The 24,160-nt window shown below is 46.4% G+C and overlaps 1 protein-coding gene across 3 annotated transcripts in view; it reads right to left on the bottom strand.

The window, feature by feature from the left end:
* Nucleotides 1–24,160, bottom strand: part of ncf1 (neutrophil cytosolic factor 1) — a 93,052-nt gene that overhangs the window by 42,028 nt on the left and 26,864 nt on the right. For 2 of the 3 annotated variants that reach the window (XM_078421949.1, XM_078421948.1), the window contains exons 5-7: nucleotides 14,522–14,580; nucleotides 10,053–10,175; nucleotides 92–199 (exon numbers count right to left, since the gene is read on the bottom strand). In XM_078421949.1, coding sequence (XP_078278075.1) covers nucleotides 92–199; nucleotides 10,053–10,175; nucleotides 14,522–14,580 — 290 coding nt within the window. The remainder of the gene's footprint in view (nucleotides 1–91; nucleotides 200–10,052; nucleotides 10,176–14,521; nucleotides 14,581–24,160) is intronic. The other variant, XM_078421950.1, reaches the window with a different exon arrangement.

Raw genomic sequence — 24,160 nt, 5'->3', positions numbered from 1 at the left:
CAGGACCACTCTGCACAAGCCTTGGCTGACATTTGGCCCGACCACATACAGGCTCAGATGGCTGCAGTGCGCAGACTCAGCACTCTCTCACCTTCATAGTTGGGCTCTTGCTCCTCGTTCTCGTCGGGACTGTCCAGGGGCTCCAGGTATGCAGCTGGCAGCCACCCCCTCCGCCCCTCCAGCTGGCAGAACCACCACCCTGCAACGGCACAGCGGCAGCTCAGTGTTCAACGTGCCCAAGTGGGTGTCTATATGGGTTTTAGTGAGGCATGTCTTGGATGGAGTGGCACAGTGGTCGAGTTCCTGCCTCACAGCATCAGAAACCCGGGTTCAATCCTGACCACGGGTGCTGTCAGTACGGAGCTTACACGTTCTCCCTGTGACCACGTGAGTTTTCTCCGGGTGCTCTGGTGCCCCGTCCCCCCACCCCCCACTCCAAAGATGCACAAGAATGTAGATAAATTGGCTTCAGTAAAATTGTAAATTGTCCCTAGTGTATAAGATAGCGCTAGTCTATGGGGTGATCACTGGTCGGCATGGATTCAGTGGGCCAAAGGGCCTGTTTCCAAGCTGTATCTCTAAAGTATAAATGTGTTATCTACATGTATTATTGTAAGGCATTCAATAAAGCCCCCCACGGTAGGCTGATCCAGAAGATTAAGATACACGGGCTTACCAGTGACTTTGTCGAATGGAGTCAGCACTAACTTATTGAGAGAAGGTTGCGGTGGAAGGAAGATATTCAGGCTGGATGTCTGTGATCATTGGAGTTCTGGAAGAATCAGTGCTGGGTTCTCTGCTGTTTGTAAGTTTGCAGATGATACCAAGATTACTGGGGTCAAGAACTGTACGTAAGGTTATCAAAGTATATAGCGGGATCAGGTACAAGATGGGAGGAGAAATGGCAGATGGAGTTTAACTTAAGCAAACGTGAGGAGTTGCACTTTGGGAGGTCAAATGTAAAGGAAAATAACAAGAAATGCAGAGGAGGTTTACCAGAATGCTATTGGTTTAGCGGCTGTCAGCTTCAGAGAGAGGTTAGACAGGGTGAGATTGCTTTCTCCGGAGACCTGATAGAAGTATATAAAATTATGAGGCATAAATAGGATATACCTTTTTCCCAGGATGTAAAAATCAAATACTAGACGTTATGGCTTTAAGGTGAGAGGGGCAAAGTTTAATCATGTACCAGGCTAGATGGTGTTGAGTGCCTGGAACATGTTGCCGGGGCTGGTGGTTGAGGCAAAGATGTGGAGCCCTGGCGCAGCGGATGCACTGCGAGCTCACCGACTGACTGCAGCGCTCAAAGTCAGGACATCACCATCCCAGTGACCAGCGCTCCACCAAACATGTCCAACAGGTACCACAATATTCACCCATTGCCCAACAAAGGCCACAGATCCGATCAGTCTGTCCATGGGAGTATGGAGGAGAATTTCAGAATGACATTAAGCTCTTGTAAGAGTTAGGAGGGCACACTGTCCAGTCCAATAATAGACACAAAATGCTGGAGTAACTCAGCGAGACAGGCAGCATCTCTGGAGAGAAGGAATGGATGACATTTTGGATCGAGACCCTTCAGATCAGTCTGAAGAAGGGTCTCGATCCAAACTGTCACCCATTCCTTCTCTCCAGAGATGCTGCTGTCCCGCTGAGTTACTCCAGCATTTTGTGTCTATCTTTGGTTTGAACCAGCATCTGCGGTTCCTTCCTACCCAGTCCATTATCATCTAAGTGTTCATAAGAGTCACACAGCACAGTCAGGCAATTCAAACTGAGTCTGAAGAAGGGCCCAACCCAAAATGTCACCAATCTATTATAGAAAAGGCAGACAGGTGGGCAGAGGGGGTGGGGTCGCTCTGTTGGTAAGGAATGATATTCACTCCCTTGCAAGGAGTGACATAGAATCAGGAGATGTAGAATCAGTATGGGTAGAAATGAGGAATTGTAAAGATAAAAAGACCCTAATGGGAGTTATCTACAGGCCCCCAAACAGTAACCTCGACATAGGGTGCAAGTTGAATCAAGAGCTAAAATTGGCATGTCGCAAATGTAATGCTACAGTGGTTATGGGAGATTTCAACATGCAGGTAGACTGGGAAAATCCAGTTGCTAATGGACTCCAGGAAAGAGAGTTTGTGGAGTGCCTCCGAGATGGATTCTTAGAACAGCTTGTAATGGAGCCTACCAGGGAGAAGGCAATTCTGGACAGTGTTGTGTAATGAACCTGATCTGAAAAGGTGACTCGAGGTAAAAGAGCCATTAGGAGGCAGTGATCACAATATGATAAGTTTTAATCTACAAATTGAGAGGGAGAAGGGAAAATCGGAAGTGTCAGTATTACAGTATAGCAAAGGGGATTACAGAGGCATGAGGCAGGAGCTGGCCAGAATTGACTGGAAGGAGGCCCTAGCAGGGAAGACGGTGGAACAGCAATGGCAGGTATTCCTGGGAATAATGCAGAAGTTGCAGGATCAATTTATCCCAAGAGGAGGCACCCCGTGGATAACAAGGGAAGTCAAGGACAGCATAAAAAAAAAAGAGAAGAAGTATAACATAGCAAAGAAGAGTGGGAAGCCAGAGGATTGGGACTCTTTTAAAGAGCAACAGAAGATAACTAAAAAGGCAATACGGGGAGAAAAGATGAGGTACGAGGGTAAGCTAGCCAATAATATAAAGGAGGATAGTAAAAGCTTTTTTAGGTATGTGAAGAGGAAAAAAATAGTCACGGCAAATGTGGTTTCCTTGAAGACAGAAGCAGGGGAATTTATTATGGGGAACAAGGAAATGGCAGATGAGATGAACCGGTACTTTGGATCTGTCTTCATTAAGGAAGATACAAACAATCTCCCAGATGTTCTAGTGGCCAGAGATCCTAGTGTGATGGAAGAACTGAAGGAAATCCACATTAGGCAGGAAATGATGTTGGGTAGACTGATGGGACTGAAGGCTGATAAATCCCCAGGGCCTGATGGTCTGCATCCCAGGGTACTTAAGGAGGTGGCTCTGGCAATTGTGGACGCATTGGTAAGCATTTTCCAATGTTCTATAGATTCAAGATCAGTTCCTGTGGATTGGAGGGTGGCTAATGTTATCCCACTTTTTAAGAAAGGAGGGAGAGAGAAAACGGGAAATCATAGACCAGTTAGTCTGACATCAGTGGTGGGGAAGATGCTGGAGTCACTTATAAAAGACGAAATTGCGGAGCATTTGGATAGCAGTAACAGGATCGTTCCGAGTCAGCATGGTTTTACAAAGGGGAAATCATGCTTGACAAATCTTCTGGAATTTTTTGAGGATGTAACTAGGAAAATTGACAGGGGAGAGCCGGTGGATGTTGTGTACCTCGACTTTCAGAAAGCCTTCGACAAGGTCCCACATAGGAGATTAGCGGGCAAAATTGGAGCTTATGCTATTGGAGGTAGGGTACTGACATGGATAGAAAATTGGTTGACAGACAGAAAGCAAAGAGTGGGGATAAATGGGTCCTTTTCAGAATGGCAGGCAGTAACTAGTGAGGTACCGCAAGGCTCGGTGCTGGGACCCCAGCTATTTACAATATACATTAATGACTTGGATGAAGGGATTAAAAGTACCATTAGCAAATTTGCAGATGATACAGAGCTGGGTGGTAGTGTGAACTGTGAGGAAGATGCTATGAGGTTGCAGGGTGACTTGGACAGGTTGTGTGAGTGGGCGGATGCATGGCAGATGCAGTTTAATGTGGATAAGTGTGAGGTTATCCACTTTGGTGGTAAGAATAAGAAGGCAGATTATTTTCTGAATGGTGTCAAGTTAGGAAAGGTACAACGAGATCTGGGTGTCCTAGTGCATCAGTCACTGAAAGGAAGCATGCAGGTACAGCAGGCAGTGAAAAAAGCCAATGGAATGTTGGCCTTCATAACAAGAGGAGTTGAGTATAGGAGCAAAGAGGTCCTTCTGAAGTTGTACAGGGCCCTAGTGAGACCGCACCTGGAGTACTGTGTGCAGTTTTGGTCTCCAAAGTTGAGGAAGGATATTCTTGCTATTGAGGGCATGCAGTGTAGGTTTACTAGGTTAATTCCTGGAATGGCAGGACTGTCGTATGTTGAAAGACTGGAGCGACTACGCTTGTATACACTGGAGTTTAGAAGGATGAGAGGGGATCTTATCAAAACATATAAGATTATTAAGGGGTTGGACATGTTAGAGGCAGGAAACATGTTCCCAATGTTGGGGGAGTCCAGAACCAGGGGCCACAGTTTAAGAATAAGTGGTAAGCCATTTAGAACGGAGATGAGAAAAAACTTTTTCAGTCAGAGAGTTGTAAATCTGTGGAATTCTCTGCCTCAGAAGGCAGTGGGGGCCATTTCTCTGAATGCATTCAAGAGAGAGCTAGATAGAGCTCTTAAGGATAGCAGAGTCAGGGGGTAGGGGAGAAGGCAGGAACGGGGTACTGATTGAGAATGATCAGCCATGAATGGTAGTGCTGGCTCGAAGGGCCGAATGGCCTACTCCTGCACCTATTGTCTATTGTCTATCCATTTTCTCCAGAGATGCTGTCTGACGCACTGAGTTACACCAGTAACTCTGTCTTTTGTGTTTTTGTCTTTTGGATAAACCAGCATCTGCAGTTCCTTTTTATTACATTCAAAAACCGATCAAAACTAATCCTATTTACTATGATTTGGTCCATGGATTTCTCAGCCTTGGTGATTCAGGAGCTTGTGTAGATTCTCCTAACATGTTTTGAGTATCTGCCTCTACAACCCTCAAAAGTATATTCAAGAGTCCAGCTACTCTCTGCACAAAAAAATATTTGAATTCTCTCTTACCCATTTTCTTAAACCTACGCTTTTGTTTTACTTATCCCTACCAAAACTCACTAAATTCTCGGAGAAGATTGGGAAACAGCCAGTGTGATCTTTGGTTCAAGGAAAGGAAGACAGAAGGCAAGAAACAGTGGGCCAGTCAATTGTTCACAGCATTCGAGGGTCAATGATCCAAAGACGAATTAACCAAACAGTTAGGAAAGCTGAACATAATCACACCAGGTCAACATGTTTTATGAAAGGTAAATCATGCTCAAATGTTTTGAGAAAGTGAAGGTAGAATTCATAAGTTCATAAGTTATAGGAGTAGAATTAAGCCATTCGGACCATCGTCTCTTCCGCCATTCAATCATGGTTGATTCATCTTTCCCTCTCAACCCCATTCTCCTGCCTTCTCCCCATAACCCCTGACACTCTTACTAATCAAAAATCTGTCAATCCCCACCTTAAAAAAATCATATGATTTGGCCTCCACAACCTTCTGTGGCAATGAATTCTACAAATTCACCACCTTCTGACTAAAGATTCGTCCCTTTGTTCCAAGGCTCTGGCCTCTGGTCCCAGATTCTCCCACAAGATGATAACAAGGACCAGTAAAGGTAATTTATTAAAGGTGATGTCCAAAAGGTATTTGGCCGGGTGCCAGAGAAAAGGCATCGCCTACCTAAACTAATAGCCCAGAGTCTTCAAAGAAGTGTGGTAGCATTTTAGAAAATTTACTGTCATCTAGAAAACAGAGATTTGGAAAAAAAATAGTCCTGTGCAGGCCACAGGGATTAGGTTAACAAGGCATCCTGTTCGGCTTGGCTATTGTGGGCCGAAGGGCCTGTTCCTGTGTTGTACTGTTCTACGATCCATATCTCTCCATCTCCTACTTATCCTTGGACCATGACCCCACCGACGAGCACCAGACCTTAATCATCAACACCATCACTGACCTCACCAATTCCGGCACTCTACCCTCTAATGCCTCCAACCTTATCGTTCCCCAGCCCCGCAAGGCCCGATTTTACACTCTACCTAAAATCCATTAACTGAACTGTCCCGGCAGATCCATTGTTTCCGACTGTTCATGTCCCACCAAACTCATTTCCACCTACCTCGAATCCATCCTATCCCCCTTGGTCAAATCCCTCCCCACCTACGTCCAAGACACCTCACATGCTCTCCATCTCCTCGATAACTTCCGGTTCCCAGGCCCCCACTCCCTCATCTTTACCATGGATGTCCAGTCAATCTACACTTCCATCCCCCACAAGGATGGTCTTGAAGCCCTCCTTTTCACCCTCGACCATAGAACCAGCCAATCCCCATCTACCAACACTCTCCTCCACCTAGCAGAGCTGGTTCTTACCCTTAACAACTTCTCCTTTGACTCCTCTCACTTCCTCCAAACCAGAGACGTAGCTATGGGCACTCGTATGGTCCCAGCTATGCCTGCCTCTTTGTCGGGTACGTCGAACAATCCCTGTTTCAGACGTACACTGGCCCCATCCCCGAACTCTACCTCCGCTTCATCGACGACTGCATTGGTGCTACCTTCTTGTACCCATACAGAACTCACTGACTTCATACACTTCACTTCCAATTTGCATCCTGCTCCTAAATATACTTGGACTATCTCCGACATCTCCCTACCATTTCTGGATCTCACCATCTCCATCACAGGAGACAGACTAGTGACTGACATTTACTACAAACCCACTGACTCCCACAGCTATCTGGACTACACTTCTTCCCACTCTGTCTCCTACAAAAAGTCTATCCCCTAATCCCAATTCCTCCGTCTACGCCGCTTCTGCGCCTGGGATGAGGTGTTTCACACTAGGGCATCAGAGATGTCCTCATTCTTCAGGTCATGGGGCTTCCCCTCTTCCATTATAGATGAGGCTCTCACTATATCCCGAAGCTCCGCTCTTGCTCCCCCTCCCCCCATTCGTAACAAGGACAGAATCCCCCTCGTTCTCACCTTCCACCCCATCAGCCAGCCTATCCAACAAATCATTCTCCAACATTTCCGTCACCTCCAACGGGACCCCACTACTGGCCACATCTTCCCATCCCCTCCCCTTTCTGCGTTCCGCAGAGACCGTTCCCTCCGTAACTCCCTGGTCCACTTGTCCCTTCCTACCCAAACCACCCCATCCCCGGGCACTTTCCCCTGCAACCGCAGGAGATGCAACACCTGTCCCTTTACCTCCCCCCTCAACTCCATCCAAGGACCCAAACAGTCTTTCCAGGTGAGACAGAGGTTCACCTGCACCTCCTCCAACCTCATCTATTGCATCCGCTGCTCCAGATGTCAACTTCTTTACATCAGCGAGACCAAACGCAGGCTCGGCGATCGTTTCGCTCAACGCCTTCGCTCAGTCCGCCTTAACCAACCTGATCTCCCAGTCGCTGAGCACTTCAACTCCCCCTCCCACCCAGTCTGACCTTTCTGTCATGGGCCTCCTCCAGTGCCATAGTGAGGCCCACCGGAAACTGGGTTGAAACTGGAGCTTGGAGTATGCACATTGACTTCTCCAACTTTAGATAGTTCCCCTGTCCCTCTCTTCCCCTCCCCTTCCCAGTTCTCCCTCTATCTTCCTGTCTCCACCTATATTCTTTCTTTGTCCCGCCCCCTGACATCAGTCTGAAAAAGGGTCTCGACCCGAAATGTCACCCATTCCTTCTCTCCTGAGATGCTGCCTGACCTGCTGAGTTACTCCAGCATTTTGTGATATCTTCCATATCTCTCCATCCGTGAATATCCATGTGCCTAACTAAAAGCCTCTTAAACATTGCTATCACACCTCTCTCCACCACCACCCCGTCCAATAAAGTCCAATTAAAGATAGTTCGAAGGTCTTCAGTGAGGTACATGGGAAGTCAGAACTGTACTCTCGCTGATAAAAGGACAGTTCAGTTGCCTGATAACAGCCTGGAAGAAACTGTTCCTGAACCTGGAGGTGCGTGTTTTCAAACTTCTGCACCTCCTGCCTGATGGGAGAGGGGAGAGACTGGGTTGAGACTGGTCCTTGATTATACTGGTTTCTTTGCTGAGGCAATGTGAATTGTAGATGGAGTCAATGGAAGGGAGGCTCGCTTGCGAGTCTGAAGAAGGGTCTCGACCCGAATCGTCACCCATTCCTTCTCTCCAGAGATGCTGCCTGACCCGCTGAGTTACTCCAGCATTTTGTGTCTACCTTCAGTGTAGTCTGGGGTGTGTGTACTGCTTCACTTCCTGAAGTCGATTACTATCTCCTTTGTCTTGCTGAAATTGAGGGAGAGATTGTCTTGGTAAATAGGTTACGAGGATCTCAATCTACTTCCAGTATTCCATTACTGGTGAAGTGAGTTCGATGTGGCCCTTGTGGCTAAAGGGATCAGGGGGTATGGAGAGAAGGCAGGTACAGGATACTGAGTTAGATGATCAGCCATGATCATATTGAATGGCGGTGCAGGCTCGAAGGGCCGAATGGCCTACTCCTGCATCTATTTTCTATGTTTCTATGTTTCTATGCATCATTATTTGATTTCCGGCCCACTATGGTGGTGTCGTCAGCAAATGTAGATTGAGTTGGATTGGTATTTGGCCGCACAGTTTGGCTGCACAGTTGTGAGTGTAGTAGGGGGCTGAGAACACATCTCCACAGTGGAGGATGATTTGTCACAATCCTCACTGATTGTGGTCTGGGGTTTAGGAAGTCATAGATCCAGTTGCAGAGGGAAGTGCTGCCTCCATGAATTTAGAGATGTGATTGGTTGGGATAATGTTATTGAAAGCAGAGCTATAGTTGATGAATAGGAAAGCCGATCTAACTTCCGCAATTGTGACCCTGGGAAGAGGCATAATCAAACCTGTCGGGATGTCATTACTCTGTTGGCCTTCTGTTACCCTGTTGACTTTGGTTTGGAGCCTGTTATAGTATTCAAGCCTTGCCACAATTGGCGGGTGTTTAAGTGGCTACGCCAGGATTCAGGTTTGTCTCTTGGCATTCCTGATGGCTTTGCAAAGATCGTATCAAGATTTCTTGTACCGCTCAGGATCATTTGACTTAAACACAATGGTCTTGGCCTTCACCTGGGAATGAACCTCATCCAAGGTTTACATTTGGGGAACATTCGGATCATCCTCTTTGGTACGCTTTCCTCTATGGACTTACTGGTGAAGCCAGTCACGGCAGTGGCTTACTGACTCAGGTTGGCTGCAGATTCCCTGAATATGTCCAGGGAACCAGTCCACTGACTCAAAGCATATATCCTCCTGTATATTTTGATAGCCTTCTGCACTGTTCACACTCCACTCCAAATGTTGGTGTCATCTGCAACCCAACCCATCTACATTTACGTCCAAGTGCTTTATATGTATATATATCACAAACAGAGGTCCCAGCACAGATCTCTGCTGAACTCCACTAGTCACAGACCTCCAGCCAGAATAGTACCCTTCCACTAGGACCTTCTGTCTTCTCTGAGTAAGTCCGTTCTGAATCCAAAAGACCAAGTCACCCGTGGATCCCATGCATCTTAATCGTCTGTATCACCCTCCCTAGAGGGACTTTATCAAATGTCTTACTAAAATCCATATTGGCAACATCCAGCGCCCTACACTCATCGATCACCTTCATCACATCCTTAAAAACTCAAGTAAACATTTGAAACAATTCGGTATGATGTTTGGGTCCCTGTTCTTCTCATACAGCTCCCATAGCCTCTCCAATTTTAAGCTTATCTTTGGCCTGCCTGTTATGTGTGAAGATAGGAATTCGAAAAAGTTACAGATATCAGCATAAAGCTCCACAAATCCCAGGGCAGCATGAAGAGGTTGTTGGCCTTCATCCCTCTCAGACACCAACAGAGATGGGGCCAGGGACATCTGTACATTGGCTCGGTCAGATTTAATGAAGCCATGTATTGGTGAGTCTAAACAAACCTTTGTATTTAGTTTCGAGATGCAGCACGGAAACAGGCCCACCAAGTCTGCGCCGACCAGCAATCCCCGTACTCTAACACTGTCCTGCAAACACTAGGGACAATTTACGATTCTTACTGAAGCCAATTAACCTACAAAACTGTATCTCTTTGGAGTGTGAGAGGAAACCGGAGCACCCAGAGTAAACTCACGTGGTCACGGGGAGAAAGCATAAACAGTACAGACAGCATCCATAGATAGTCAGGACCGAACCTGGGTCTCTGGCGCTGTAAGGCAACAATTCTACCGCTGCACCGCCATCCCCTAAGAAGAAGAAATCTTACCATTTTGATTTTTCTCCACAACTTCTACAATATCCCCGGTCTGAATGCTCATTTCATACTTGGAATTCTTCTGATAAACTGCAATTGAACGATATGTTTGAAGCAACATTGGACCTGTAATTTCTGGAAAGAGAGAACAAAGATTGCAGTGACTTTGTGGAATTCACTGCCTCAGAAAGCAGTGGAGGTCGTTTCACTGGATGCATGCAAGAGAGAATTAGGTAGAGCTCTTGGGGCTAGCAGAAGCAAGAGGTATGGGGAGAAAGCAGGAATGGTAGATGAGCAGTCATGATCATATTGAATGGTGGTGCTGGCTCTAAAGGCCAAATGGCCTCCTCCTGCACCTATTGTCTCTGTATCTATGTATCTACTGTATGTCTTTTGGAGTGTGGGAGGAAACCGAAGATATTGGTCTTCGAGGTGGTCACAGGGAGAACGTACAAACTCTGTTCAGACAACAGTAGTCAGGATCTATCCCTGCTCCCTGGTGCTGTATGGTAGCAACTCTACTGCTGTGCTAACATGCTGCCCTAAACTTGATATACTTGAAAAACGTCTCGTTCTCTACCCTAAGCAGAGCCGCAAAACCCCTCATCAACTACGGTTCCGTAAATTTGCCAGCCTTGCCCATCACTCTATTAGAAACGTATTGGCTCTGAACTTTCGTTATCATTTTAAAAGCCTCATACTTGCCACACATCCCTTTACCTGCAAGTAGTCTCACCCAATCAACCTTGTCTCATATCCCTGTCTTATGCCTTCAAAATTTGCCTTGCTCCAATTTAGGATTTCAATTAGTTTACTTTAGTTTAGATCATTTTCGTTTAGTTTAGTTTAGAGATACAAGTGCCCTTCGGCCCACCGAGTCCGCGCCGACCAGCGATTCTCGCACATTAACACTATCCTACACATACTATTTACACTTACACCAAATATACAAACCCAAGCCAATTAACCTACAAACCTGTACGTCTTTGGAGTGTGGGAGGAAACCGAAGATCTCGGAGAAAGCCCAAGCGGTCACGGGGAGAACGTACAAACTCCATACAGACAGCACCCATAGTCGGGAACAAACCCATGTCTCTAGCGCTGCAAGGCAACAACTCTACCACTGTGCCATTCTACATTTTTCCGTAACTATTTAAAAACTAATAGTATTATGGTTATTGGTCCCAAAGCCCTCCCACACGGATACTTCACAAACTGGACAGCCACGATTCCCAACAGGAGGTCCAGTGTTGTCCCCCTCTCTAGTGATCCATCTACATGTTGTTTCAGAAACCTTTCCTGGACACATTTACCAAATTCCACCCCATCCAAGCTGTTTGCACTCTGTCGGTCTCAGTCAACATGAGGGAAGTTGAAATCACTTATGATGCATTTAAACCTAGTTCTGGTGAAGTTTGCCAGAATGATGTCTGGATTCAAGGATAATAGCTACAGGGAGAGGTTGGATAGATTTGGATTCTTTTTTCTGTAGTCTCGCATGGCTGGGGAGACCTGATATGTATATAAAATTATGAGAGGCATATTTTATTTATTCATGTCATCACACAACTGTTTGCCAATAGCGAGCAAATTTTAGTGCCACGTCGTTGGCCTCTGCAAGATCGTTTACAGTGCGTGTGTCATGCAGCATGTCACAGCTCAGGAGATGTTCCATAGTCTGGAGACCCCGTCCGCACTCGCAGTCTGCCGCATCTTCAGTATATCCCCACTTCAGCATGTTCGATTTGCTCCTCCACATGCCTGTTGAGACTGCGCCAGGTTATCCACGGTTGGTCGGCACCTAGTGGGAGTTTCTCAGAGGGATCAATTGCCATGTGAATGTCTTCCAGAGATTTCTCTAGTCTCTCTTCCCAGAGTTTGAGCCTTCTGGACGATGCACTGCAATCCAGGGGATGGACAGAAGAGAAGAAACTTCTGCGTGATTGCAAACGCTGAGGTAGCAAAGGGTGGTCATGTAGGGTTGTCTTTCATCCTCTGATTGTCTGAGGCGTTCTTTTTGACTGGCTACAGCTCTTCTGATTCCAGGAGGTGCAATGCCAGAGAGTAGGTAGATGTTGTCAGTCTTGGTAGGTTTCATGCATGCACTGATGCAGCGACAGCTTGTGTTTAGCACAGGATCAATCTTCCTTGCATGAGCTGAGCACTCCCATACTGCGCAGGCATACTCAGCAGTGGAGAAGCAGAGAGCCAGAGCTTTTGTTCGAATGGTTTCAGAATTTGCTCCCCATTTTGAGGTAATCCGCTTGCTAAGAAGAGCATTTCTGGAACTGACTTTTCCTTTAAGCTTGGTGATATGTGCTTTGTAGGTCAGAGATCGATCAAGAGTCACACTGAGATAGACTGGACTGGCACAGTGCTCCAATCTGACTCCATTTCACATGATCTTCAACCTTCAATTTGCTTACTTGTTCTTCAAGTGGAAGGCGCAGATTGGATTGGCTCTCAGGTGATTCTCTTTGTAGTACGAGGACAGGTTGACTAAAGCCTCACACAGAGTAGCTTCTGCCTCGAGGAAGTCAGCACTTGGGGCTGTAATACACAGGTCATCTGCATAAATGAAACTCCTGGTGTTGGGATGGATAGGCTGGTCGTTAACATAGATATTGAACAAGGTGGGGTCCAGGACATTTCCTTGAGGGAGGCCGTTTTTCTGCCCGCGCCAGCGTCTTTTCTGTCCTGACAGCTCGACAAAGAAGCGTCTGTTTTCGACCAGAGTCCTCACCAGGTTGGTTGGATGCAAGTTGTGTGTCAAATTAAGCACTTTGTGTTACAGTCGACGATGGTTTACTGTATCATAAGCGGCTGAAAGGTCTACAAAAACAGCGCCTGTGATAACACCTTCCTGAAAGCCATCCTCTATGTGTTGGGTGAGATTGAGAAGCTGACCTGTGCACCCTGCCTGCTCCTTTATTAGGGATGGCTCTATCACCTGGTTGAGGTGAGTCAAGATGAGTCGCTCAAACAGCTTGTAGGTGTGGCAAAGAAGCGATATTGGCCTGTAGCTCTTTGTTGCTGAAGGATCTTTACCTGGCGTCAGCAATGCTATGACACGTGTGCGACAACAGATCTTTGGGATGTGACATCTCTCCATGCAAGTGTTCAACATAGCCAGCAACCACTGTTTTGCAGTTGGTCCAAGGTGCTTGATCTGTTCCGTCATGATGTTATCCAGACCTGCAGCTTTACCTATTTTGGCTGTGCAGATAGAAGCATCTAGTTCTTTCATTGTGAAAGGCTGACACAGTTGTGGGTTATCAGAGTTACCTTCATAGCACTGCTGGGGTTTCTGCTTTGTCACGAGTGAGTCAGTTTTGCCATGAGTAGGAGTTGGTGTGCTACTTGATTAGCAGTAGGCCGGTCAATATGGAGTGACTTGGTCTTCTTTGGGTCCTTGTCAATCGGATTGAGAGTGGCCGAAGCCTTCTTGCTGCTGTGTGTCAAATCCACGGATTCAATCTGATCCTGCCACGACTTGCGATGGCTGCAGTAAGAGCTTTCCCGGTGGCAAGAGTATCAGCAGAAAAGGGGTCGGCTTCATATTTCTCCTTGTATAAGGCATATATGGCAGCAGAATCTGGGGAAGGCCAGGTACATATTGCTTGCGGCAGCCTCAAGGGATAAGTCTTCTCAATGACTTCTAGCCTTGGATATTTCCAGCCTGTAATAAAGATTGACATTATACCCTATCTATGCCTCTCATAATTTTATATCGTCGATCAGGTTGCCCCTCAGATTCTGATGCTTGAGAGAAAATGATCCACCCTCTCTCCATAGTTCACTCCAATCTAGGCAACATTTTGTGAACCTCTTCTGCAACTTCTCCAGTGATTCCACATCCATCCCCAAGTATGGTGACCAAAAATCCAGACATTATTCGAAGTGTAGCCTCACCAAAGTTTTATACAGCTACAGCATATAATACTCTTATACTCCAAGCCCCTTTTGATGAAAGCAAGCATGCTGGAGGTCTTCTTTCCTATCCGATCCACTTGTGTTGCTCCTTCAGGGAGCTGTGGACTTGCATCCCTCCTGAGGATCCTGCCATTAACAGGCGGCATGGTGGCGCAGCAGTACAGTTGCTGCCTCATAGCCCCAAGGAACTGGGTTCAATCCTGACTACAGGTGCTGCCTGTGCGAAGTTTGTACGTTCACCCTGTGGACACGTGGATTTTCTCCAGGTGCTCCGGTTTCCTCCCATATCCCAAGAACATGCATGTTTGTAGAATGATTGTCTTCTGCAGAATGTCCCTGGTGTGTTGGATAGAACTAGTGTACGGGTGATCACTGGTCGGCAAGAGACTGGGTAGGTCAAAGGGCTTGTTTCCATGCTGTTTCTCTAAACTAAACTAATGTCGATTACAAGCAAGTTTTTTCTAGTTCAAAAATGATCCGACATCAGTGAAACTGCAAAACTAAACTAATCGGAAGCAGCCGTTTTTTCATACTGAATACAAACTTACCAGAGGAGCTGCTTCGTGCTCTGCCTTTTGGGAGAAGGTAGGTTTCTGTCTTTTTTGTCCTGCAAATAAAGCATACAGTAAATGAAAAGTTATATGAGAGCACAAGAACACAGATTGAAGGAGGTAACCTGTCCCTTCACACCTCTTCTGCCATTCAATAAGATCATGGCTGTTCCAACAACAGCCGCAACAACAATTTCCTTCACTTCCTTGTAGATTAAGGTCTGCCAGTCGCCACCTTCATTGACTGCTTCACCTCACCAGCTCTGAGCGGTGGAAAATCACAAACATTTCTAGATCTTTGGCTGGAAGTCTGTAGCTCGCGTTGTACCTCGGGGATGGGTGCTGGGTCATTGGGCCACTGACAAGACTAAGGAGTTAAGTGGTGGACTTTAGGCGGAGAGGGACACTCCTGTCCCCTGTCTCCATCAATGGTGTGGATGTGCAGTTTTCCAGGGAGTACAATTACCTTGGAGTTTACCTGGAAAATAAACTGGACTGGTCCAGGAATGCTGAGGCCCTGTACAAGAAGGAACAGAGCCGGCTGTACTTTGTAAGAAGGCTCTGCTCTTTGAACATCTGCAGCAAGATGCTGCAGATGTTCTATCAATCAGTGGCAGCCAATGCGATCTTCTTCGCGGCCATGTGCTGGAGAAGCAGGGCAAAGGCCCTGGACACCAATAAGATTAACAAACACATCAGGCAGGCTGATTCATGGGAGGTGGATTCATGGGAGGTGGATTCATAGAAACACAGAAACATAGAAAATAGGTGCAGGAGGAGGCCATTTTGCCCTTTGAGCCAGCACTGCCATTCATTGTGATCATGGCTGATCATCCAGTCGGTAACCTGTGCCTGCCTTCTCCCCATATCCCTTGATTCCACTAGCCCTGAGAGCTCTATTTAACTATCTTTTAAATTCATCCAGTGAATTTGCCTCCACTGCCTTCTTCTCAAAACGTTTCTTCTCACCTCAGTTTTAAATGGCCTCCACTTTATTCTTAGACTGTGTCCCCTGGTTCTGGACTCCCCCAACATTGGGAACATTTTTCCTGCATCTAGCTTGTCTAGTCCTTTTATGAGTTTATAAGTTTCTATAAGATCCCCTCTCATCCTTCTAAACTCCAGTGAATACAAGCCAAGTCTTTCCAATCTTTCCTCATATGACAGTCTCCCCTTGTTTCGTGGGGTAGACTGATTCCCCATCTTTGCACAACCCCAATCCTTCACACTCATAATGCTAATTTCATGCACCTTGCGTTTTAGAACTGTTGGCCGATAAATTTCCCTCCTGGAATAATTAAAGTTCTATCGTATCGTATCGTAACCAGTATTGCGCGGATTGGTGCTGGAGCATTGTAATTGGAGGTACACCACAGGGATCAGTGCACAGGGATGTACAACAGGGTAGACTCAAAAAGCTGGAGTAACTCAGCGGGTCTGGCAGCATCTCTGGAGAGAAGGAATAGAAGTCCTGTTGTGCTGTCATGGTCAGCCTCTGCATTACTTTCAATCCTCTGCACTGCTTTCCTCTGAAACCTTATAAATGGCAGCTCATTGAATGCCTTCTGGATATCCAGAAACACTGCATCCTCTGTTCAACCGTCACATACTCTCAAATAAACAGGTTTTGGTTTCGTGTAAGAAGGAACTGCAGGTGCTGGTTTAAACTGAAGACAGACACAAAAAGCTGAAGAAACTCAGCGGGTCGGACAACCTCTGGAGAACAACAATAGGTGATGTTTCGGGTCGAGACACTTCTTCAGTCCGAAGTAGTGTCTTGACCCAAAACATCACCTATTCCTTTTCTCAGAGGCTGGCCGACCCACTGAGTTACTCCAGCTTTTTGTGTCTATTTTAGCTTTTAGTTTAGTTTTGTTTCATTTAGAGGGACAGCGTGGAAACAGGTCCTTCGGCCCACCAAGTCCACGCCAACCAGTGATAACCTGTGCATTAGTTCTCTGTCCTACAGACTAGGGACAATTTACAGAAGCCAATTAACCAACAAACCTGCACGTCTTTGGAGTGTGGGAAATCTGGAACACCCGGAGAAAACCCAAAGGGGGAATGTTCAAACTCCATACAGACAGCACCCGTCGTCAGGACCGAACCAGGGTCTCCGGCACTGCAAGGCAGCAACTCTACCGCTGCACCACTGAACTGCCCTTGTCGAACATGATTTCGTTTTTATAAAACCAGGATTCTGCATAATTTTCCAAATCTCCTGCTGTCTGTCTGTCTGTCTGTCTGTCTGTCTGTCTGTCTATCTTACTAAAACTCTCTGTCCGTGTGTATGTGTGTACCATAACTTTTGTGGTTTGCACAGCCAAAACGGTACACCGCAGTGCCACAATTTTTGGCCCACGTTACTCACCATTATCCTGGGCATAATATGTAACAACTCTCATTCAAATTGAAGCTACATTTTTAAAGCTAGAGAGATTTTAAAGTTAAAACATTTCCTTTCTAACCCATTTCTTGAAGGTCTTCAGTGTGTGACGTCACAATGGGACACGCACGTCTTTAACGCACAGCTCTCCCCCCCCCCCCCGGAGGACCAGCGGGAGGCCGGCCGCCCGTCCCAGCATGCCTCGCGTCTACCTCCCCTCATGGTGCAGGGCGACACCATTCCCCGCAGCTCATGACTAACAGCGCTCAACGCGCGAGCCACGACCGGGGGTCGCTCCCCGCCGGCAAACCAGTGCACGCACTGGTAGGGTCGATGGGCCCGAGCCGGGGATCGCCAACGGGTCCGTGCCTCCGCAGTTGTACAGAGGATGGGGTGTATGAGTGGGGAGAACAACTTACATTTTTTTTAAACCGTTAAAAACCCGGTTACTTCATAGATTAGACTTTTTTTTTAAACCGTTAAAAAAGTTTACAAACCCTGGGAGGCGGGGCTCGCCCGAGTAATGGCAGTGGGCAATTGAGGGGGAGGGGATGACGAGAGCATCAGGGGAGGAGGAGGGTGGGAGGAGGGGGAGGGTGGGAGGAGGAGAAGGCAGGGAGAGAAGGGAGGAGGAGAAGGAATCAAGAGCTAAAATTGGCATGTTGCAAATGAAATGCTACGGTGGTTATGGGAGATTTCAACATGCAGGTAGACTGGGAAAATCAGGTTGGTAATGGACCCCAGGAAAGAGAGTTTGTGGAGTTCCTCCAAGATGGATTCTTAGAACAGCTTGTACCGGAGCCTACCAAGGAGAAGGCAATTCAGGATTTAGTGTTATTTTTAATCTGATAAGGTGACTCAAGGTAAAAGAGCCATTAGGAGGCAGTGATCATAATATGATAAGTTTTACTCTACAAATTGAGAGGGAGAAGGGAAAATTGGAAGTGTCAGTATTACAGTATAATACTGCAAAGGCGATTACAGAGGCAAGAGGCAAGAGGCAGGAGCTGGCCAGATTTGACTGGAAGTAGGCCCTAGCAGGGAAGACGGTGGAACAGCAATGGCAGGTATTCCTGGGAATAATGCAGAAGTTGCAGGATCAATTTATCCCAAAGAGGAGGAAAGATTCTAAGGGGAATAAGAGGCACCCATGGCTGACAAGGGAAGTCAAGGACAGCATAAAAATAAAAGAGAAGAAGTATAACATAGCAAAGAAGAGTGGGAAGCCGGAGGATTGGGACTCTTTTAAAGAGCAACAGAAGATAACTAAAAAGGCAATACGGGGAGAAAAGATGAGGAATGAGGGTAAACTAGCCAATAACATAAAGGAGGATAGTAAAAGCTTTTTTAGGTATGTGAAGAGGAAAAAAATAGTCAAGGCAAATGTGGGTCCCTTGAAGACAGAAGCAGGGGAATTTATTATGGGGAACAAGGAAATGGCAGACGAGTTGAACCGGTACTTTGGATCTGTCTTCACTAAGGAGGATACAAACAATCTCCCAGATGTTCTAGTGGCCAGAGATCCTAGGGTGACAGAGGAACTGAAGGAAATCCACATTAGGCAGGAAATGGTGTTGGGTAGACTGATGGGACTGAAGGCTGATAAATCCCCAGGGCCTGATGGTCTGCATCCCAGAGTACTTAAGGAGGTGGCTCTGGAAATTGTGGACGCATTGGTAATCATTTTCCAATGTTCTATAGATTCAGGATCAGTTCCTGTGGATTGGAGGGTAGCTAATGTTATCCCACTTTTTAAGAAAGGAGGGTGAGAGAAAACGGGAAATTATAGACCAGTTAGTCTGACATCAGTCGTGGGGAAGATGCTGGAGTCAATTATAAAAGACGAAATTGCGGAGCATTTGGATAGCAGTAACAGGATCGTTCCGAGTAAGCATGGATTTACGAACGGGAAATCATGCTTGACTAATCTTCTGGAATTTTTTGAGGATGTAACTAGGATGGGTGTGGTGTACCTCGACTTTCAGAAAGTTTTCGACAAGACTTTTGGAGATTGGAGGGCAAAATTAGAGCACATGGTATTGGGGGTAAGCTACTGACATGGATTGAAAATTGGTTGGCAGACAGAAAGCAAAGAGTGGGGATAAATGGGTCCCTTTCAGAATGGCAGGCAGCGACTAGTGGGGTACCGCAAGGCTCGGTGCTGAGACCGCAGCTATTTACAATATACATTAATGACTTGGATGAAGGGATTAAAAGTACCATTAGCAAATTTGCAGATGGTAGTGGGTGGGTGTGCAAAGCTGGGTGATAGTGTGAACTGTGAGGAAGATGCTATGAGGTTGCAGGGTGACTTGGACAGGTTGTGTGAGTGGGCGGAGGCATGGCAGATGGAGTTTAATGTGGATAAGTGTGAGGTTATCCACTTTGGTGGTAAGAATCGGAAGGCAGATTATTATCTGAATGGTGTCAAGTTAGGAAAAGGGGACGTACAACGAGATCTGGGTGTCCTAGTGCATCAGTCACTGAAAGGAAGCATGCAGGTACAGCAGGCAGTGAAGCAAGCCAATGGAATGTTGGCCTTCGTAACAAGAGTTGAGTACAGGAGCAAAGAGGTCCTTCTGCACTTGTACAGGGCCCTAGTGAGACCGCACCTGGAGTACTGTGTGCAGTTTTGGTCTCCAAATTTGAGGAAGGATATTCTTGCTATTGAGGGCGTGCAGGACGGAGATGAGGAAAAACTTTTTCATTCAGAGAGTTGTAAATCTGTGGAATTCTCTGCCTAAGAAGGCAGTGGAGGCCAATTCTTCGAATGCATTCAAGAGAGAGCTAGATAGAGCTCTTAAGGATAGCGGAGTCAGGGGATATGGGGAGAAGGCAGGAACGGGGTACTGATTGAGAATGATCAGCCATGATCACATTGAATGGTGGTGCTGGCTCGAAGGGCCGAATAGCCTACTCCTGCACCTATTGTCTATTGTCTATTGATAACTTGTGAACGTGACCTGAGTGAATATGCCACACTCATCACTGACTTCCATAAAGAAATGCGTGGATGAGTGTGCACCTATAAAATTTCCAATTCTTCCCCAACCAGAAGCTCTGGATGAACTAGGACATTCGTAAGCTACTGAAGACTATATCTGTGGCATTTAGCACTGGTGATCCAGTCAATCAAAAGTCTAGGTATAAACTCCTGAAGGCCATCATGAGTGCCGATGACATAATTCCAGACTAAGCTGGAATCACACATACATGCAGCGACTGGGTGTGCTGCCACCTCTGACAAGATGAAACTGCGTAGCATAAGTGACAACAACTCAGTGTACAAAATCATGTAGGGGTAGATAGGATCTTTTGATCAGGTCAACCTGAGGAGCATCTTCAGCAACAGACTGGTCCCACCAAGGTGCAGCACAGAACGAACGCCACAGGAGATCCTTTTTCTCTGTGGCTATCAAATTGTGCAACTCCTCCCACTTCTGTCGTGGGGTAGACTGACTCCCCCCTCCCCCCCATCTTTGCACATCCCTCATCCTGGACTTTTCCGCTCTATATTTAATTTCATGTTTGTGCAATATTACATATTTAATTACATGTTTGTGCAATATTATATATATATATATATATGTGCTGTGCAATAACTGGTCACAATTATCACTGTTATTTTTATTATAATACACATGGCACTTTCAATGCCTTGTAACTGTATGGTTTGACTGGTGGCAAACCAATCCCACTCTGGGATAAATAAAGTGGTATCATATCATATCATATCATATCATATCATATTGTATTCACCCAGAGTAGGGGAATCAAGAACCAGAGGCTAAAAGAGTTTATTACAGATTAAGTGTGCGGTGTTGGGAAGTCAAACTGGGGCAGGACCTTCACAGTAAATGGCAGTGCTCTGGGAGTGTTGTAGAGCAGAGGAATCTAGGAGTGCAGGTATATTGTTCCTTGAAAGTGGTGTTGCAGGTAGACAGGGTGGTCAAAAAAGCTTTCAGCACATCATCAGTCAGGGTATGGAGTATGGAGTATGGAAGTTGGGATGTTATGTTACAATTGTACAAGACATTGGTGAAGCCACATTTCGAGTATTGTGTTGTGTTTTGGTCACTGCTGCAGGAAGGATTTTGCTAAGCTGGAAGGTGTGCAGAGATTTACAAGGATGTTGCCAGGACTTGAGGGCTAGAGCTATAGAGAAAGATTGTGCAGGCTAGGACTTTATTCACAGGACACAGGAGGATGAGTGTGATCTTGTTGAGGTTCATACGTTCATAAATTCTCGGAGCAGAATTAGGCCACTTGGCCCATCTAGTCTACTCCATTCAATCATTGCTAATCTATCTTCCCCTCAACCCCATTCTACGCCTTTGCCCCATAACCCCTGTCACCCTTAACAATCAATAATCTGTCAATCTTAACCTTAAAAATATCCATTGGCCACAGCCTTCTGTGGCAATGAATTCCACAGATTCACCACCCTCTGACTAAAGAAATTCCTTCTACGTCCTTTCTGAAGGTATATCCTCATAATATAAGACCATGATGGGGGTAAAGGGTGGTGTATTTGGGATGAGCTGCCAGAGGAGGTAGTTGAGGCAGGAACTTTATTTATGGACAGGTACATGGATAGGAAAGGTTAAGAGGAATATGAGCTACATGTGGGCAGATGGAATTAGCATAGATGGGCCATTTTGGTCGACATGGGAAATTTGGGCCGAAGGACCTGTTTCCGTGCTGTATGACTTCCAAATTAGATTAATGCTTTTGCACTCGCTGTGATAGGGAGTCCAATAAAACATCTACATGAGACCCCACAGCCCCTGACCACCGTGATTCTCAGTCTCTTGAGGCCAATGTCAGTGCATCCTTCAAGAGTCCAACCACAAAGCATCTCGCCCAGCCAGCAAACCTGTCCGTGTGCCAAAGACCTGGGCAGTCCAACTGGCAGGAGTATCCATGGACAGCTTAACCTGCCCGAAAGCTCGTTGGGGCCTGCCTGAAGACTGGTTAGTCAGCGGGATCGGGAATCCACCCAAAGACTCATCAGTTGGCATAACCAAGAGGTAGCTGGAGACATCGGGTGCCAGCAGTGGAGTAGGAGGGTGACTGAGATAATGCCTCTGGAGCCTTAACGGGATGCAAAGATGGCCAGGCGAGGAGAGGAGAACGACATAGGCTCAACGGAACTGCTCCAGTACATCGAGCACAGGGGCCAACCAAACTTTGAATGGCGCAAAAAATGGCGGTGCCAGCATGTGTCATATATGCAGAAAAAAATCATATGTAACAAATAAAGCACTATTGAACTGCAGTCTGAGGTTCCCACCTGGTTCAAAATGGCATCTCTAACCATGCCTAAGACAGCATGGTGACCTGCCACAGTGACTACTGTCTGGAAGCACTAATGTCCACTGCAATGAAGTGCTTCGTGAGATTGGTTGTGCATCAAATTATTTCTGCCTCAGAAAGGGCCTGGGTCTGCTTCACTTTGCCTTTCATCACTACAGGTGACCAGCAGATGGCTCTGCTGTCCACCAACTCTCCACTCTGCTCTAGACCATCTGAAAATCAGGAGCACATGCATCATGGAAGTGCTTCCCCTACCATTGAAAGCATCTAATGATACCATTTATCATCAAGGATCCCAGCATCAGGGCCATGCCCTCCTCTCACTGTGACCATCAAGGAGGAAGCATAGAGTTATGAAGTCCTACACTGCCAGGTTCAGGAAAAGCTACTTTCATACAACCATTAGGTTAGTTTTTTTAGCTTAGAAATACAGCATGGGAATAGGGCCTATAACCTACCAAGTCCGCGCCGACCAGCAATCCTCGCACACTAACACTTCACACTAGCCACAATTTACAATTCTTTACAATTTTACCAAGCCAGTTAACTTACAAACCTGTACGTCTTTGGAGTGTGGGAGGAAACTGTAGCACCCGGAGAAAACCCACGCAGGTCACAGGCAGAACGTACAAACTCCATACAGACAGTTCCCGTAGTCAGGATCAAACCTTGGTCTCTAGCACTGTAAGGCAGCAACTCTACCGCTGCGCTACCGTGCCGGCCTTCTTGAACTAAACTGCACAACCCTAATTCTACCTCGACAAGAGAACACTACGGAACATTATTTACACCACCACCCCCAACTCCCCCTGGGGAGAATCCGGGTTTCACCCACACTCCAAATACGTGCAAGTTTGTAGGTTATTTGGGCTCTGTAAATTGTTCCTAGTGTGTAGGATCGTGCTAGTATGAGGTGATCGCTGATCGGCGTGGCCTCAGTGGGCTGAAGGGCCTGTTTCCACGCAGTATCGCAAAGTCGAAATCTAAATTCTAAAATGGATGGCATTTATTGCACTCCCCCTTTGTGCCTTATCCAGCATCTGTCTGCTCTGCTAAGCGGCATTACAGAGTTTACCTAAAGCATTTAGGTAGTCTGAAGAAGGATCTCGACCTGAAAAGTCACCCATTCCCTCTCTCCTAGATGCTGCCTGACCTGCTTAGTTACTCCAGCATTTTGTGATACCTTTGATTTGTACCAGCATCTGCAGTTATTTTCCTACACTAAAGCATTTAGCTGATTCTCACCCTTACTGTGTCCCATTCTCCTATCAAATCAGTTGATAGCAGTCCCCACCCACACTTTAAGTGATATGGTACAATTCCTACAAATGCAATGTAGAAAGCATTTTATCAGGATTCATTACAGCATGGTTTGGGAACAGCTCCATCCAAGACCGGAAGAAATTGCAGAGAATTGTGGACGCAGCCCAGACCATCACACAAACCAACCTCCCTTCCATTGACGCCATCTACACCTCACGCTGCCTCGGCAATGCGACCAGCATAATCAAGGACCAGTCTCACTCTGGCCAGTCCCTCTTCTCCCCTCTCCCATCAGGCGAAGGTTACAGAAGTGTGAAAAAACACACCTCCAGATTCATGGACAGTTTCTTCCCAGCTGTTATCAGGCAACTGAACCATCCTATCGCCAACGCAGAGAGCGGTCCTGAGCTACTATCTACCACATTGGACCCTTGGACTATCTTTAATTGGACTTTATCTTGCACTAAATGTGATGCCCTTTATCCTGTACCTATGCACTGTAGACGACTCAAATTGTAATCATGTATGATCTTTCCACTGACTGGTTAGCACGCAGCAAAAAGCTTTACACTGTACTCGGTGCACGTGACAATAAACTAAATTAAACTTGACTCATTGCAGATTGGGTGCAACAACTGAGTTGATACAGGTTGCATCTTCCCAAATGCCCT

The sequence above is a fragment of the Rhinoraja longicauda genome, chromosome 26 (genome assembly GCF_053455715.1).
Source record: "Rhinoraja longicauda isolate Sanriku21f chromosome 26, sRhiLon1.1, whole genome shotgun sequence".
Taxonomy (NCBI): domain Eukaryota; kingdom Metazoa; phylum Chordata; class Chondrichthyes; order Rajiformes; family Arhynchobatidae; genus Rhinoraja; species Rhinoraja longicauda.
This window is presented reverse-complemented; position numbering and strand designations above follow the sequence as displayed.